The sequence below is a fragment of the Haliaeetus albicilla genome, chromosome 7 (assembly GCF_947461875.1).
Source record: "Haliaeetus albicilla chromosome 7, bHalAlb1.1, whole genome shotgun sequence".
Classification (NCBI taxonomy): Eukaryota; Metazoa; Chordata; class Aves; order Accipitriformes; family Accipitridae; genus Haliaeetus; species Haliaeetus albicilla.
This window is the reverse complement of record NC_091489.1, coordinates 32,100,033-32,117,009: the sequence shown is the minus strand read 5'-3', so window position 1 is coordinate 32,117,009 and position 16,977 is coordinate 32,100,033. Positions and strand designations below refer to the sequence as shown.

Sequence of the window (16,977 nt, the reverse complement as noted above, 5' to 3'; positions counted from 1 at the left end):
CACGGCGAAGTTTCTTTTTGTGCAAGCAGAAGAGGGGAGGCTGGTGCAAGACAAAGGGGTGCTCCGGGCCTGATCAGGACTGGCCTCTTTGGGGGTGGGAACGTCCCAGGGAGAAACAAAGTAAGTCTCCCACGTCAAGTTTTTTGTAAAGGCTGATGGTACAGATTTGAATGATTATTTCCCTCTGTTATTTTTCCCCTCACTTAGGGTTATTTTTGGTGTTGTATTTAGCTCATAGGCTGCCTGGTTTTGCCACACCCCATTGCACTACAAACCCTAAGCCTTCGCACTTCCTTCCATACGGCAAATTAGATTTTTTTTTTTTTTTCCCCCCCCACTCATGGGGGCTCTTTTGCCTCTTCCAACCTGCTGGTCCTTGGTTTTTAAGTCTGATGTGCTTGGGACAACTGTTACATTGGTTTGTTTTGTTTTTTCTTTTAGGTTTTTTTTTGGGTGGAGGCACAGCAGAATCTCAAGCTTCTTATTCTTACTCGTGTCGTGTAGTTCATCATAATTGTTTATGCAGTGATTGTGCCATTAGCTAGGAGAAAAACTGACACTGAGATGTTCTTTTTTTGAGGTCTTACTCCTACCTTCTTAATTTGGAAAATTATAGCTGGACAGCAGCACTTCGCTCTTCAAATATCTTAAACTAAAAAATACAATCAAAAAGTACAGAACAACCTATTTTATTGCACCCGTACACCGCTGACTACTGACTGTCCCCTTCCCGTGGCTGGTGGGTAGGCACAGGTTTGATTTTGGATCCAGTGGCTTTCCTAACCCCAAGCCCTCATGGTACTGGTGCTCAGCCTGTGACCTTCACTGAGGCTGGGGCTTCCCGGCAACTCCCCACCCAGGGGTCAGGATGCGGCTGTGACGAGCAGCAAGGGACCAGGGAGGAGCAGCTGCCTTTCAACGCAGACACGGCCACTGACAACACTTTAAAATCACTAGGGGCAGCTCTATAAATCACTATATATACTTACATATATACACACACACACGTGCGTGCGTGTGTGTATATATATAGCAGACATATATACAGGGACCCTCCTTTTTTCTTGTTATTTGCTTGGTCCAGTAGTGTGGGACAGAGTCAAATTTAGACAATAGAAACAAGGCATGGGGAAAAAAAACCCACACTGGAAATGAAAGCATTTATTAATTAATTTATTTAATTTGCATGTGCATTTGTCTCACCAGCAGTTGGTGTTCACAAAAAACCCCTTTGAAACTGACAAAACTTTCAGTAAACTTGATGAATACTGTTTAAAGTATCTAATGATAAGAAAGTTGCAGAAAATTCTTCACTTGTACAGCTTAAAAGGTGCTGAATATTGAAGAAACCCCCCCCCAGCAACCCCAACCCCTTTTTTATTCAAAGATGGTTAAAAAAGTTTACTTTTGTGGCTAGTATTACAGTTTTGCCTGTATGTCATTGCCTTTACTGGTGCAGCCTGTTTTCCTGAGTTGTTAAGACTACAAAATAGAAAGATCTTAGAACGCTGTGGGTGCTGCGTGCTCTGCCAGGTTTCTGCGGGTGGGTACCGGGAGCGTGTTTGCGGCGGGGCAGCAGGAGCCAAACACATTTTCTTTAGTGTCTTCTTAAAATGTGCAAACAGGGTTAAGAAGAGAAAGCAGCGGGGAGTAAGACACACAGATGTAAGAACATTTATTCAATGTTTGAGTTCATATTTATCTTCTCTATTCTTTTTTTTTAATTGTTTCTCTCCCTTCAAATACTCTTTAACTTTTTAAGGGCAATACTAAAGGAGCTTCTTTACTATTGGCAACTTTTTTGTCCTGGAGGAAGGACAGGCTCCTGCCAGGTTTAGTTTGGTTATAATTTACTACAATAAATAACAATTCATTTATTCACTATGAAATTCCATAATAAGAAAGAAACTAACTGTGTTTTCACAAAATTGGCTTTGTGTTTCTTAATGATATTAATGAGGTCAGTAAGAAAAAAAAAACCCTTGAAGAACATGGCTTTCATATTATACATAATTAAAAAGAACTAGTCATTAATAAATAAAATTCATTTATCATTGAAATAATTATGAAGCACTTCTAAAAATTTTAAAGGCAAATCTATTTAGGCCTACAGTTAACATGCAAAGTCATCCAACAAATAACACAAAATTGTACCGTAGTAGTCAACTGTTGCATCAACATTCAAAAAGGTCTAGACAGCAGCACGACTTCTTCTATATGGCAAACATCTCATAACGCATCACAACGCTCTGTTGGAGCTCTGGAGGATACCCGCTGGGCGGGTGGACAGTCACCTGCCGTCCCTCTCCACTTCCAGAGCATGACAGAAATAACGGAGATACTTGTGATAACAAAACTGGCCTTGCAGTGGCATAAAACGAAGGGACCGCCACGGCATGAGAAGATGACCCTTGAGCAAAGGTACGCTGGATGCGTTAGCTCCCACCACTGGAGAAACGGGGAGGGAGACCCTGATGACCGCTAACATTCAGCAGCAGCTCTGATTGCCACCGCGTCACCGGTAGCGCTGAGAGGGCAAGCGCCCAAAGCCAGACTGCCAGTGCTCCCACAAGTGTCAGTTATTGTTGGCTCTTTGGGCTGCCGTGATGTCGGGATGAGCGCTCTCCTCACCCTGATGGAAAATCTGCAAAACCTTCTAACTTCCTAAAGGTGGTTTTGTTTTGGTTTTTTTTTTTTCTGTTTTCAAAAGGGTTAAAAAAGTAGGAAACTTTATCTTCTCAAATTCTTGCTAAGTTACACTTAATACTTAACTAACACAACAGTTACATGACAAAGTACTGCAAGTTATCAAAATGTACTGTACAGAAAATTACAAATTCATTGCAAAATACATTGCGCTGCTATGACTGAGATAAAAAGTGCTTTTTTGTCAGAAAAGTGTTCTTCTGAAATAGAAGTGCTGTAGCCTGCAATAAAATTCTGGTGTTTCACTCTGGTTGTGCTATCCTGTACTAATTATCTTTCCAACCCTGTTTGCATTTGGCACCTTCTGCCTGGATGGCCAAGAAGACAACAGCACTGGGGAGCGATGGTCCATGGCAGAGCATGGCCACCCAGCTGGTGGCCAGGATCGCTCCCCAGTCCCTCGCAGCCCCAGAGAGCACCTCCTTGGATTTTTTACACACCACATTATTTCCGTGGGGCTGGTTTTCCTCTGCAAGGTTTCACTCGTCCCTGCCCACGGTTTCCACACAACCGCTGGGATTCTTGCACGGCCGTTATCCAGACTCTGCACCGACCTCCTCCCGAAAAGTTGTCAGCTTCAGCGATGCCTGTGCTGCCTCATGAGGGGTACGATGCAAGAAGGGGGCCCAGACAGTTTGAGAAACGGGTGTCTCAACAGTTCCTGTGCTGTGGCTCTCTGCGAGGGCTCCCGCACCAGCATTGAGTCCAAGAAGCCCCGGAGGACCGAGGAGACCTGAAACACCACACTGGTGTTAGGGACGGACAAAAAGACACCCATTTCCAGCCTACGCTGGGTCTGTGCACACTGCTTTTCTTGGGAAGACAAGGGACACACTGAGCTGTCCTACAACAACAGATGTACTGAGCTGAAGGGCCATGTGTCTTCTATGTGCCATTAATGTTGAAAGTATTTGGTTATATCAGTGGGGTGCAGAATGGCACACACTGCATAGCTTTGCATGTGGTGGGTGAGAAAAGCAATAACATACGCTGAGAGCTCAGGTCTGACTTCTAGAAGCACACCCAAAATGGGAGGTACCCAAAGGCTTTGGCACTGGGCATGGATGGACCAACCCATCAGCAGGAGGTCTGACGTGCTGACTTGCTCTGGTCCTTGGGCAGGGTGGGAAGGGCAGGGAGCACAAGGCTCCGCGCAGCTCCCTTTGCTGTCACTAGCTGCAAAAGCAAAACTGGGGCTGGGCACTAAAAAGCCTATGGTTTGCTGATGGGTTTGGCCTCGCATCCACCCCACACGTGTCCTGTGTAGGACCCGCTGCTCAAGGTGGTACCTTAAAGATGCAATTTATCCTTTGAGCATGGAAATGTGTGGCTATGGTTTTATTAAATGTTTGTAGGTGCAAGACCCCCATCACCTATTGGAAGTCTGACCTTGTGCATGTCCTTCACCCGGGGTGGTAAGTTATCCCGGATTCGGCGCATGGCCTGCAGTGGTGGCTCATTGAAGTACGGAGGTTCGCCGTCTATCATCTCTATCACCATGATGCCCAGGGACCAGATATCCACCTGTAACACACAAACCATTCATAAACACCATTGGTAGTGCAGAGAGGGGACTACCAGACTCAACAGCTGGGTTCGTGTGAACCTCTGAGTTGGCTCGAGCTGTTGTACCTGCCGTCTGCACCCAGCCTAAGCCAACGGTCTGGTGAGCCATCACCATAAATCTTTCTTTTTTAACCAGCCGACAACAATTTTTTCTTCTGAGCAGTAAATGCATTGAAGAAATAAATTAGAAACAACTTACAAACCCAGGTCTTCAGCTGGTTTAGGTGATGCCCACTGGAAGCAGTGCTAAGGCACGCTCGTTTGAGAGGCCAGCTGCACCCTACTGTGCTGCATTTCAGCTGCACTGACTTGCACCCTCTGAGTATTTACCCCAGGTTGGCTCCGCAAGGCTGCAGAAAGGTGCAGCTAGTGGGACAGCAGGGTACAATTCAGCTGCTGTGAAATCAGTCACTCTGTTTTCCCTGAAACTTAAAGACTGTAGGAATGGCATTTGAGGCCCCAAGGCAAATGCAAGTCCTTACTACACCCAGGCCCATTTCCAGCGAGCACAGATAACCCATTATATAATCCCTTTGGAAAGTGATTCAGCTCCAGCTTAAAAAAACCAACAGCACAAAACACTTTTTTTTTTTTTTTTTTTTTTTTTGGTCCTGGCCTGCTGCAGAGCTGCTCCAGAATCCCCATCTTCTGATGACTGTAATTCCTGTCATTTGCCAGCCCAAATACAGCCAAGGCCAGTTCATACTGCTTGTGTTCTTTTGCCAACACTATCCTTCAGCTTAAATCTTTTTTTTTTTATCCTTCTGGTGGGGGAACCTAATGTAGCCATAAGTTCAGCCACTTCTTTATAATCCCTTCAGTGCTATTAATGGGCTAATAATAGCTGATGTTATTACCCCTGAAACATCTTCTACAATGCCAGACGTCCTGGGTGAATGTTGGTGCTTGCAGGGTGCCCTCCCCCTCAGGCGGGAGCTCTCCCTGCCTGCGCCAGATCGGTCCCTGCTGCGTGATGTGAAGATGCAGCATCTGCCATCTCAGGCCTTGGCTGGTGTGTGTGTGTGTCTGTCTGTCTGTGTATAAATATATCCATATCTATCTATATTTATCTTGCAGGTTTGCTCTCTGCAGCTGTTACTATAGGCACTATCAAGCAGAAGACAACTCCCCTTACCACATCATAGAGGAGAAAATGCAGCCGTGTCTCTGGCTGGGGAGGCGTGAGTCACTGTCACGGCTGTGCGCAGGAGAGGGGACTGCTCTTCCCAGGCTGGCAGTGCCAAAGTAAGTGCTGTGACTCAGAGCTTCCTAACAGAGAGAGTACGGCACTGCAGAGCTGCTGGGTCCCCACCTTTCTGGGCTCATCTGAAGGGCTCTAATAAAAATGTGTGAATTGCCTTTTTCAGACCATTTGGTAGTGCTGAAAATAGCTCCCACAGATAGATACACTTTTTTCCCCTCCCTCTCAACTAATGAGAGCAATGACTGCAAGGAATGAGCCAATGTGGAGACAAATGCTATAACAGAGGGTGGCAATCCAACCCACCCAGCTGGCTCCTGTGTTTGGGACTCTGGAGGAAAGGGATCTCAGGCTTTAGCTGGATGAAAGCAGAGTGGATCTCTGCCTGCAGGTCTGTGTAAATATTGATGGGACCTGGCTGTGCAGTACGGGCTGCTGGTTTGGCACAGGCAGGTGTACACACCTGTAACTGCAGCTCCAGCCTGCAGGCTTGATATTAAAGATCATCAAAGAGTCTTTCATGATGTGAAAATGATGCCCGTTTCCTTTAATACAGCACCCTAAGCTAAAATATGTAAAAGCATTACACTGTTTAGTGCGCTAAATGGAGTTGTTATTTAACCACGATGTCATCTTGGAGAAATACTTTAAAACAAGGCACGAAGTAGCACTCTGGGGCAGACTTAATTGCTGTTATTTAGCATATCTGCACAAATGCATTAGAACTGCATGGTTCTGACAGGGCTCGGTGGGGCCGACCAAGGCACCGGGCAGAGGGAAAACGGCTGTGCTGGGTCTGCGTGGGCTGTACTCACCTCTGTGCCATAGGGCAGGCGGGATATCACCTCCGGCGCCATCCAATACGGCGTCCCAACTAGCGACTTCCTCCTGGGGACCTCCTTTGACACCTGGGCGCAGAACCCAAAGTCAGACAATTTTATCTGAAATGTAGAGAGAAAGAAAAAGCCCCTTTTGAATAACAAGGCAAATTCCTCTGAGACACACATCTCCAGCTACAGCTGGGGGGACAGGGACAGAGCTGCAGCGTTTGCCTGGGACAGGACAGCAGCAGAGTTTTGGAAGTGTGGCTGGAGCCAGCAATACAGCCTGGAGAACGCGCGGCTCATTAAAATGAAGGCAAGTGAAAGAAATAGGAGAGCGTGGGAATGGTGCTCGTTACTAACATCGCCTGTCATAGCTCATTGCCTCTCCACAGCAAAAGGATGCAGAGGTGATAAATGGCTTATAATATTTAAAAAAATAGAAGGAAAGCAAAAAATTCTGAAGTAACAGTGTTTTATAATGAATCTATTATTGCAAAAATAGAAACCCCATGTTTGTAGTCTATGTATGTATACTGATATTCAGTAATATACATATTTTGTGATACACACCACTCCTTTGTATCAGGCATACAATCTGTGAGTTTGCCAGAAAACAGATAAACAAGTGGCATTCACCCCATTTTCTTTTATCAGTCACAGAGAGCATGATCTAACCGTCACAGAAAGCAATAGCCCTGCGAATGATTTTTCAAGACCAGGACTACACACTGTGGACTATCATTAAAGAAACTGTCAGTTTTATGTAGTAGGGGAGCTAGTTTGGGGAAGGCAGGGAAGGCTACAAGACTTTTCCAAAATGGTTTTAGAGATAAGGGGACCTGCTCCCTTTGCTTGGTAACTCAGGAATTAAAGACGGTACTGTCCTTGAGTAGCTGTGGCAGTGACCTGAACTAGAAATAATGGGATACACAAGCACTCCGGAGAGCAGCTCTTGCTGCATCATGTGCCTGCTCATGCTTTTATGCCAGTTTTTTTTTTTTAGAACAAAAATTACGGAAAATTATCGCTTCCCCCCGCATTGCTGTACAATGCCAAGGTGAAAATTCCTCCAACCCCCAACCAAAACAAGATGGTCTGAGTGTCAGTGGCATCACCCCCTTCCAGAAACAGCTTGTTCCATAAGGCTAAAGGCTTTTTTTTTTTCCCCCAAGTATTTATTTGGAGGCCTAGAAGCTCTCATAAGGGTTCTCCTGGACATTAGCCTAACCTCCATCACCCCCAGCTATACACTGCACAGTGCAACAGTGACCCATGTCCAAGGTTCGTAAGCCATGTATCCGATCACGTACTCGGCGCCTGGGGATACAAAGCGAGCCCAGACAACCCCAGAACAACTAAAGTGGGAAGTTGCATAAATCCCTGCATTGTGTAGACCAGCATTTTATTATCAGCACTGATTTGTTTTCTTTTGGATTCAGTACAGACATTACTTTTTTTTAAATTAAGGGTATTATTTTTAACAGAATTACAAAATGATTGTTGGTATTTCTAAAACAGAGCCAATAATAGCCAAGTTCTCTGTGCTAAATGTATTTTTTACTTTACATGATGAGGAATGGAAGAAATAATGCGTATTTTGGAAGCAGAGCCCAATCTTCTTTTGTAGGAGTACAAGAGTTTTTGCATATCTATTGCTCACTCGAGTATAAAAAAGAAGACGACGATTTTCTAAAAAAAGATAATTGCACAACACAGCCATGAAGAAATCTGCAATGCAGATAATAAGTACTGGAGTAATGAGTATAATGAGGCACTGTATGCAGATCCTGAGAGCAGATCAGATGCTATTTCAGCAACATGGATTGAAATCACAACTGGAAAACTCCTACACACATGGAATTTTCTTCCCCTGACAGGATTAACAGGAGCAGCCTGTGACCACTGCAGGAAGAAAATCCCCCTCCCTTTGCGAAGTGGGAATCAAATTATAATGGTAAACCTTTGATTAGATAATCAGACCAGGCCTGGGAAGCCAAGAGTTTTACCTTCTGAAGGAGATCTAGATTTGGTTCCAGACTGACTGGGTGCTCTTGGGCTCAGACCAACCCACTAAGTCTTGCTTTAGACAGGTGTGTAATGCCAGTGGAGCAACCCTTAAAGCCCTGCTTATGGGACTCACTGGCCATGAATGCATTAGTTTCTACTCAAATTATCCCAATGGGGCCACAAGGTGAGATGTGAAGTAGTGCCTAACTCAAGCAGAAATTAGGGGTTTCTATTTAAGAGTGATTTGCTTCCCTCCACCTAAGCCTTTGGGTGCCTCAAGATTAATGGCTGTGTATGCCCAGAAATACCACTGCCCAAACCCACCTTTCTCCTTGTAAGGAAATAATTTTTTGGGGACCAAGCACTGCTGAATAGTGGCTTTTTGCACGCAAACTTCATTTTGCTGACTGAGCAGGTCATGTGCAGCATTTTGTTGCCCTCTCTCCCTACTCATTAACGACACAAAGAACGACCAATTCACTGACAGCAGCAGCCTATCCAAGTAAATGGAAGTGTGGGACAGGTATTATCAAGCATCTTGTAAGTGCACCTATGGTAAAAGCTACTCTTGCCATCAAGGGAGTGTTTCAGCAGTAATGCGGAATATTTCCTATTCACAGGGATTGATGTGAGCCTCCTAACTGGCTTGGGAAAACAGAGCAAATGTATAGAAGCTTGCTAACTAAAGGATAACTAAATGTAGTAAAAAGAAAATACTTTTGAGAGGCATCAGAGTAGGAGTGGTGCAGCGTAAAAGAAGGTCTCCCGCCACCTAACCATCACCCATGTGGCACAGTTTCTTCTGCCACTGCCTTTTGATGGCTCTGATTCCCAAGGCTTCTGCATGCAGTGCTGATGTCAATCACCGGCCAGGCCAGGTCTGTGTTTTTCTGATTCAGCTCTCTAACAAGTTATTCACAGGTCATATCCCTTGCCTTCACGTGCCTGGCTTGTATTTTTTTAAGTTAGTGTCACTTCGAACATGCACAGCTATTTTCATGCCAGCCTCAAGAGATGGCAGGGGAAATGTTGGGCGCTCACCCTCCCATCGCTTGTGAGAAGGATGGAGTCGCTTTTGATGTCGCGGTGGATGACGCCTTGGTTGTGCAGGTAGGACAGAGCTCTCAGGACAGACAAGCAGACGGTCGCGATCTGCTCCTCGTTCATCCTGAAACAGCAAGGCGGAAAAACGAGCTGAGCTTTAATGAACACAGCAGGAAAGGGGAGCTGGAGCGAAGAGGCCCAAGTCTCCCTTCATGCCAGTATACAGACAGCCAGGAGATCTTTTAGGCAACATCTCTGTGGGCCAACTCTCTGGTCCTATTTCTGTCAAAAAAGGGGAGATGAGGGGTGAAGAACAACACTGCAACGAGGCCTGGTTACCTAAGTCTCTCTGCAGCACTAATGAAGCAGAGTGTACTGTGTGATGTAGCCTGTTACAGTGAGCCTGCTTCCCTCTGGGAAATAACGGAAATGCCTTATTTACAGTAAATTCACTGCTTGCCAAGGAGGGTATATCACTACTGGGATGGAAACAGGCATGGAATAAATACGAGAAAAAACACTCTTAATTGTGCAGACAAAACATCAGGCCCTGGGTGTAGCTCTTCGAGAGCACTTCTTTGCTTTTATGCCTTCTAAAAAAATATTCAGCGTATTTCAGTAAAAAATAAATAGGAAGAGTCCTCATTTCTGTGCATGTGTGCAAAACCCCATTCTGGAAGAAGCCATCTGCCACAGTGCGATGGCAACGGCTGGGATGGGTCGTGCGCCCCGGTACCACTGCCCCATCGCCGGATGTCCCCAGCATCTCTGCTACGTGAGCAGAAAAATACCCATGAAGATTTCTGCTTTAACTTTGTGTGCCATTTGCAGTATTTTAGCAAAATATTTGAGGGAAGGTCATGCAATGTAAAAAAACCCCAGAAGATTAAGGAAAGACTATTTTGAGTAAAAAAATAGATGACAGCTCTTAAGAAGTGGCATCCTGGGAACATCTGTTTGCCGTTAAACTCCTGTCAGAAATATCTAAGATAGAGCTTTAATATTTTGGGGAGCAGTATTTAACAAATGACTTGCAATATTGTGATTTATTTCAGCACATCAGATAAGGCAACACTAAAAAATAATATACCTGTGTTACAGCTCTGCTTTTGATAGGATCTAAGAGCATCATTAAACTATGAGAGAAGACAAATTTTCTAATTTACTATTCCTTGCTTTTCTTCTTGCTCACCTAAATACTCTCCCACTGGTTTGGGGTGGAAATTTTTATTTTTTTATTCAAGAGGAAGAAATTAAATAAAGAATTCCTCTTTCCTGTCTCATTTTATCCTGCTTATCAGGAAAAGATGAGTGAAGAGCAGATGTAAAGAGGGCTATAACATCTAATGTCACCACTCAGAAGAGGAAGAGCGGTTCCATACACTACAGCTTTTGTGCTGGCAAATCGCCTTCTTTAAAGGTACAATATTAACTGAAATATGGGAACAAGCTCTACCGTAAGCACAAATATTCTGATATAAAACCACTTTTCCCATTATGTTTTAGGCTTGGTTTGCAGTTAACATTTCTGACAGCGTGGTTACATGGGTTATGAGTATGGAGAGAAATCACCCTTAGAAGACATAGTTATGATGGCAAAAACAACAATACAGATCACCAAACAGGGAAAAGAAGATTTTTTTTGCCATTTTAGGAAGTAAAGGCTAAAAGTCGTGTTGCTGCTAAATTACCTCCTAAAGCACTAGCAAATCCCCATCTACCAGCAAGGCCTTTCAGATATTTCTTTCCCTTCTATTTAAAAAATGCTGGTACTGACAGGAATTCATCTGCAGTGGCTTATTGATGCTGGTGAAGTGAGCACGCTACAGTATAAGTAAGTGTGTGTGTGTGTGTGCATGTATATGTGTGTGTATATATATACACACACACACACATGCATATAAAGCTATACGCATACATAGATATATTCACATATATATATTTCCCATGTATGTATATTGTATGTATTTTTATGTTTGTATATATGTATTTTGTATGTATATATGAATATACAGCAATAAATATATATATAAAAATACATATATAGAGCCAGGAGGTACCCAGCTTCCCTCAGCAGGAGGTGAGGTCTGGAGGCATCCATGAAGGAAAGCCACGGCATCTCCGTCCTGCCCAGCTTATGCTGTGGGCTTTACGCTGCTGGTCCCCAACCCACCTTGTGTGAGTCACTATATCTGTCAAAGCGCCGCCCTCTAGAAACTCCATCACAACCCACAGCTCATCGCCAACAAGGTAACTGTTGTACATGTCAACCACGTTTTCATGATGGTAATCTCTCATGATTACAACCTGTGAGGAAGGAAAAGACGATATGTGAATTGCTATAAGCATTATCTGACACTTGTTTTGACCTTCTTTTTCACTGTACTTTTCTCTTTGTGCTTAGTAAAGGTTTCGCTATGAATCACATCCTCCCTAATCCTTATGCCAACGCATAAACAAAATCAATATATTTACATAAAAGTAACAGTCATCATAAATGCATTAGGAAGAAGGAAGAATCTTTAGTTGTAAAATTATAAGTAAGTGGTAGATAATTGGTTTTCTTTCAGACTGCAGGAACAGGACTGTTTATTTCATTGCTTTTTTATTGCCAGTTGCTTTCAGTATGACAGAGTTTTGTTTTTTTCTTACCTGATCAATCTCTCAACCCATCAAAGTCTTCTTCATCATGCATCAAATGGTACTTTGCACAGAATTTTAACAGAATGCTGGTAATATAGGGGATATTCATAAGACAACTCAAATCCCACATCTAAAAGGGACTGTACAGAATTGGGACCACAGTAACAGCAGCCCAGCCAAGGCAACCGCGACCACATGGTACTGAGGGATGTCAGAAAGGCAATCAGGAGAGAAAACAACAGCCAGGGAAGGCTTCATTATAGATGGAGGAATTTCAGCGCTGCTGAAAAGAAATTTTCAGATGACACGAGTGACTGGAGCGTGTCAGGGAAGCAGCTTGGTCCTGCACAGCATGTAGGACCCGCTTCAAGATGTTACCATTCAAGAGATGCTTGGTTAGAGCTACCACAACACAATTCAGTGCTGTCTTCCAGCAGCGGCAAAACAAAGCCAAAAGACCCAGTACAGTCATGGACTGTGCAAAGCAGAACTGTGTGAAGTTTTTTAAAAACTAGGATTTTAATTAAAAAAATGTTAACTGTCATGTGCTGAGGAAGATCCTCTTATAGTTAAAAATACAGGAAACAAATGATAGAAGCAAACCGTTTGTTCTCACTATAGGTTTCCCTTGGGACCTGCAATTTTTTTGGCGTTGATCAGCATATTTACAAGGGATCTCAAAAAGGGAGCGGAGAACATGCAGCGCTAGGGAGAATAAGAAGAAAAAAAGGAGAAACTCTCTGAGTTGCAGAAGGAACTTGCAGCACCGAACAACTGGGTGGAAAAATGGCAAATGAGAACCAGTGTTCTTAAATTTAAAATAATGTACATGGGGAAAGCAATATTCCATAAGTAGTTGTGGGCTCTAAACTGGCCACAACCACTCAGGAAAGGAGATGTGGGAATCAACACAATGGTTCCATGAAAAAGGGACTGCCAGCTCTTTGCTAGGTAACCATCAAGAAAGCAAAGGGACTGCTAATGGTTAGGAGAGAGAGGAAGGAGGAAACAAAAAGTCCATGCATGTCAGAATACGGTGCACATGCTTCTTGAATAGTCCGGCTAGTTTGGATCCTCCATCTCGGAAGAATAAACTATACAAGAAAGTGGTCAGAAAAAGGGAACCAGGCTACGCCTGTGCACCTGATCCGCTGCACGGAGCAGCCGATAGATTTCTTAGCTTTTTACTCTGACTTTCCACTGCATTACAGGTTTAAAGCCAGGAGGAGCCGTAGCTCATTTGAAACCAGTCTGGTTACACAATATTTACACAGCATAGATGTGCGTGGGACTCACCACCTCTTTTAGAAAGATACTAATTTGGCTCTTGAGGTTGCCATTTGACCCACGTCTCCCGTTGAACCTACCGCCTGCAAAACCCGTCGCACCACCCAAAACAACGTACCTCATTAAAGAGCAGCTCCCTTCTCTGCTGTTTCCTGAGATCCATTTTCTTCACAGCGACTTGCTTTCCTGTGTGCTTCTCAGTGGCGATGCAGACAATCCCTGTGGAGCCCTCCCCGATCTTGATGAAGCTGTCCAAGTACTCCCGGGGGTCGCCGGGGCTGACCACAAGCTGCAGGGCAGCTCTGAACTGTTCATGGGACACCCTGGAGGGCTGCTGGTCTGAGGAGGATCCCCAGCTGGGTGGAGGATAAGCACTTGACGTGATACTTGGGGAGCTGGGGTAGGAGGCAGTGGAAATATAGGGAGAGCTGGGCTGGAGAGACGGCTGGTGATAGTGGGACGCTTTGTGGTAGACCAGAGGGTACTGGTAGCTGCTGCTTGAATAGCTGACTTTGCTCTGACTTTGAGGTAGCTTTACTGGGCCCCTGGGGTAGGTGTCTGATCCAGAGAGCGGTGGGCTAACGACCAGCTGTGCTCGATCATAATCCACCTGCAACACAAAAGCAGACGAGTGAACGCGGGTGAACAGACAGCTTTCTTGCTGTCCATCCACTTGGCTCGTTTTTGGCACCCCTGGAGATCCTCAGCAAGGTGCCGGCATAGCGTGTTCCCACATGCACCCGTTCTTCTCAACATGACACTGCTGCCCTGTATCTGAAAAGAGATTTTTAGACCATTGGGCTACTGTGCTGTCATCAGCACTAAAATGAGGCCAGGAAAAACCATGAGATCTTTTATGGACCTCAGGTCCATTTTTCTGTCCAGGCACCTGTTTGTAGATACAATAAACTTTGTTTAATGAAAGCGTATGCTCCAAAAAGTGTATTTGCTCTGTATTTGCAGTGCCCTGCAGGCTCTCTGGGCCGTTTCCTCTAAGAATTCATCGCTTTCACAACCAGCACCCCTTTGCCAAATTCCAATTTGTGTCTTTCCTTTCAAATACCAGTTCCTGGGTTTTGACTCTCAGCCCTTAGTCTTTTCTTATGCTTTTCTCCAGCAATTCAGGGATGACCCAACCTCTTCTTGTGGAGGTGGTGGTACCCTGAAATCCCTGCCATCTCCTGCCTTGCCCTGCTACCGGCTGCTGTTTGACTGACTGCCTACATGAGTATGATGAGGAGCCTAATTCAATTTACCATTTCTTAAATAATTTTCCAGAGCGAGTGACACACTACTTAACTGCAGTGTCACGAAACCGCTAATTTTCATCTGAAATCAGAGACAATCGCAAAGGAAATTATCTCGATAGGAGGCCTTGCTCATTTGCAGGTTCCTTCTTTCTTATTGTTTTCCAAGCTTTTCTAAGCTTCTTATGCTGAAAGCAAATTAATACTTCACATTCACAAACATAATAGTTTGCTTCTATCGAAACTAAAAAACGGATGTAAGGCAAAAAACCCCACCCTCCCCCAAAATACTTTTTTTCCCCTGGAAAAAAGCAGCTCCCCATTTACGATACAACATATGTGACTCCTGACAACGTGTGGAGCATCTTGGGGCAGGGGGGTGGTTTGACACAGGCTCATGATGTAGCACAATTACAAATAATTATGGCAATGAGTTCATTTAATCAATCAATTTCGGTGGCGGTGCACAGGGGTGGACAGAGCAGCAAACTACACAGCTCACAGTTGCTACTATTACTGCTGGCTGCTGGCCAGGAGTCCCTGATCCATGTTAGTTAAATGCACATTAATCTGAATTTGGCAGTGTAATCAAGGACCCAACTGAACTGTGAAATTGAATTCTGCGGTGGAACATCATTTGACCGTTTTATGCTAAGACTGCAAAAAAAAAAAAGAAAAAAAAAAAATCTGCCGCAGCATCAATTTATCTCTGTAGGCTGCTGCACAGTGAGGAGGAGTTTCTAGCTGGAGTCGCCTCGGTGTGGGGAGAAAAGCCTCCGAGTGCAATATTATATCAACGCTCTCCTACCTCATGTGTGAGCCGGGCGTGCCTGCCTTTTCATTCTGCGTGAGGTTTAGCAGAGAAGAGGGAATGCCTCTCCAGAGGGGCTGCTCAGAGATTTCCCTTGGAAACGTGAAGCTGGAGTCTGCCTCCGTCTGCGACTCGCACGCTGACAGCTACCAGCCATATGGAGCATCCAGTGAGCATGTAACAGTGTTGTACAGCCACCTCCTAGGATGCTGGTTTTGTTTAAGCAAAACATCCGCGTGATTACAGCCATAATTTCACTTCCTTTGTCAGGCAGGGATAGGTAGACATAAAATAGAAGGGGGTCAGAGACACCATGAATTTTGTGAAGGACATTACATCTACCAAACTAATTAACACGGAAAAGTGCTCAGATGGTTTGGTGGAGGGAGGGGAACTCAATCTAGCCCTGCCCTATGTATCTGTGTACGTAGGGACACATATATTATTGCTTTGGCTGTAAATACACCATTTTCTTTTAACTATTGAGTTGGGGAAAGCCTTGTCTAGAAATTCAAGCTGGATAAATCCACACTGATGAATTACTTGAGGCTTCACCCATGCCTGATATTTCTGAGCATGTCCTAAGCTTAACACACTGGCAAAAGTAAATTCCGCAGTGCAATTTTAAAATGAAAATTCAGGGGTTCGGTGTGCTTGCTAAGAATTATTGAAAGCTTTTTGAGGTTAGCATTGCAGTACAATGTAAACCCATTCACGTCCCGAATCCCATGAAATCTTACAAAAAATCAGGAGCTATAATGAGTAAATCAGCTGAACCTCTCCTCTGAGGCGGTGTCCTGACACAGTGCTTCACATCACAGCAAAATCGAACACACTTTATTCCGCTAATAATTCTACTTCTGCGACCGAATGCAGTTACCTACTGAAAGGAAATTCTTTAAATACTACAAAGGAAAGAAGAAACCAGTAGTGTGGTCATTCAAGATCAGGTCAAAGGAGCAGCTGAAGCTCTGACATGACATCCATCACGGCGCTGCGGTGCAAGGCATACCCTGCTGCTGCTGGCTGGGTCGCCTTACTGGCTTGCAGCATCACCCGCATCCGCACGCGGCCACATCAGCCGTCGGGTCTTTTCGTTGCTAAAAGGTGGATGTAACACCATCTTTAAACTCTTTTCAGTTTCTACTCCGATGACTGCGATGCCCGTTTTGTATCGTGCGTGGTGGAAACACCTGCTTGTTCGTAAGAGGTCCGTACCTTCCCTGCAAGGCAGGCTGCACGGGCAGCCTTTCAGCCGAGCGGGTGTCCCCATACACACTGCAGTGGGACTGCGGCAGAGATGGCGGCCGCAGCCCTGCAGCCGCAGCCTGTACCCTCCTAGGGGAGCGGCAAGCCCCTGGTGAGATGGGCTCACCTTCCAGTAAACGTAAAATCGATTTCCATTTGATTAGGTTTCGGTTTGCCGAAGTAAAACGCGTGGAAGGGATGGTCTGTAAATCACACGGAGGTTGCAAGGGGAAAGGTTACTACTCTCTGGTGCTTTGCTGGTGGACATCTCTGAGACTCCCTGTTCCACGCACGGAGGCGACAGGCAGCGCTCACGGAAAGCTACTGGCACGTGAGTGAGAAAACAGGGAAAAAAGGAGAGGGTTTCTGATATTAAAGGCTTGGCTCTGCCTT

General features: G+C 44.8%; 1 protein-coding gene across 4 annotated transcripts in view; it reads right to left on the bottom strand.

Moving 5' to 3' along the window:
- Positions 1-1,146: 1,146 nt before the first annotated feature.
- Positions 1,147-16,977, bottom strand: part of PAK5 (p21 (RAC1) activated kinase 5) — a 91,895-nt gene continuing 76,064 nt past the window's right edge. For all 4 annotated transcript variants that reach the window (XM_069787589.1, XM_069787587.1, XM_069787586.1 and 1 more), the window contains 6 exons: positions 13,397-13,888; positions 11,522-11,655; positions 9,346-9,472; positions 6,289-6,414; positions 4,096-4,230; positions 1,147-3,439 (listed from right to left, as the gene is read on the bottom strand). In XM_069787589.1, the coding sequence (XP_069643690.1) occupies positions 3,284-3,439; positions 4,096-4,230; positions 6,289-6,414; positions 9,346-9,472; positions 11,522-11,655; positions 13,397-13,888 (1,170 nt within the window). In that variant the 3' untranslated portion in view covers positions 1,147-3,283. The remainder of the gene's footprint in view (positions 3,440-4,095; positions 4,231-6,288; positions 6,415-9,345; positions 9,473-11,521; positions 11,656-13,396; positions 13,889-16,977) is intronic.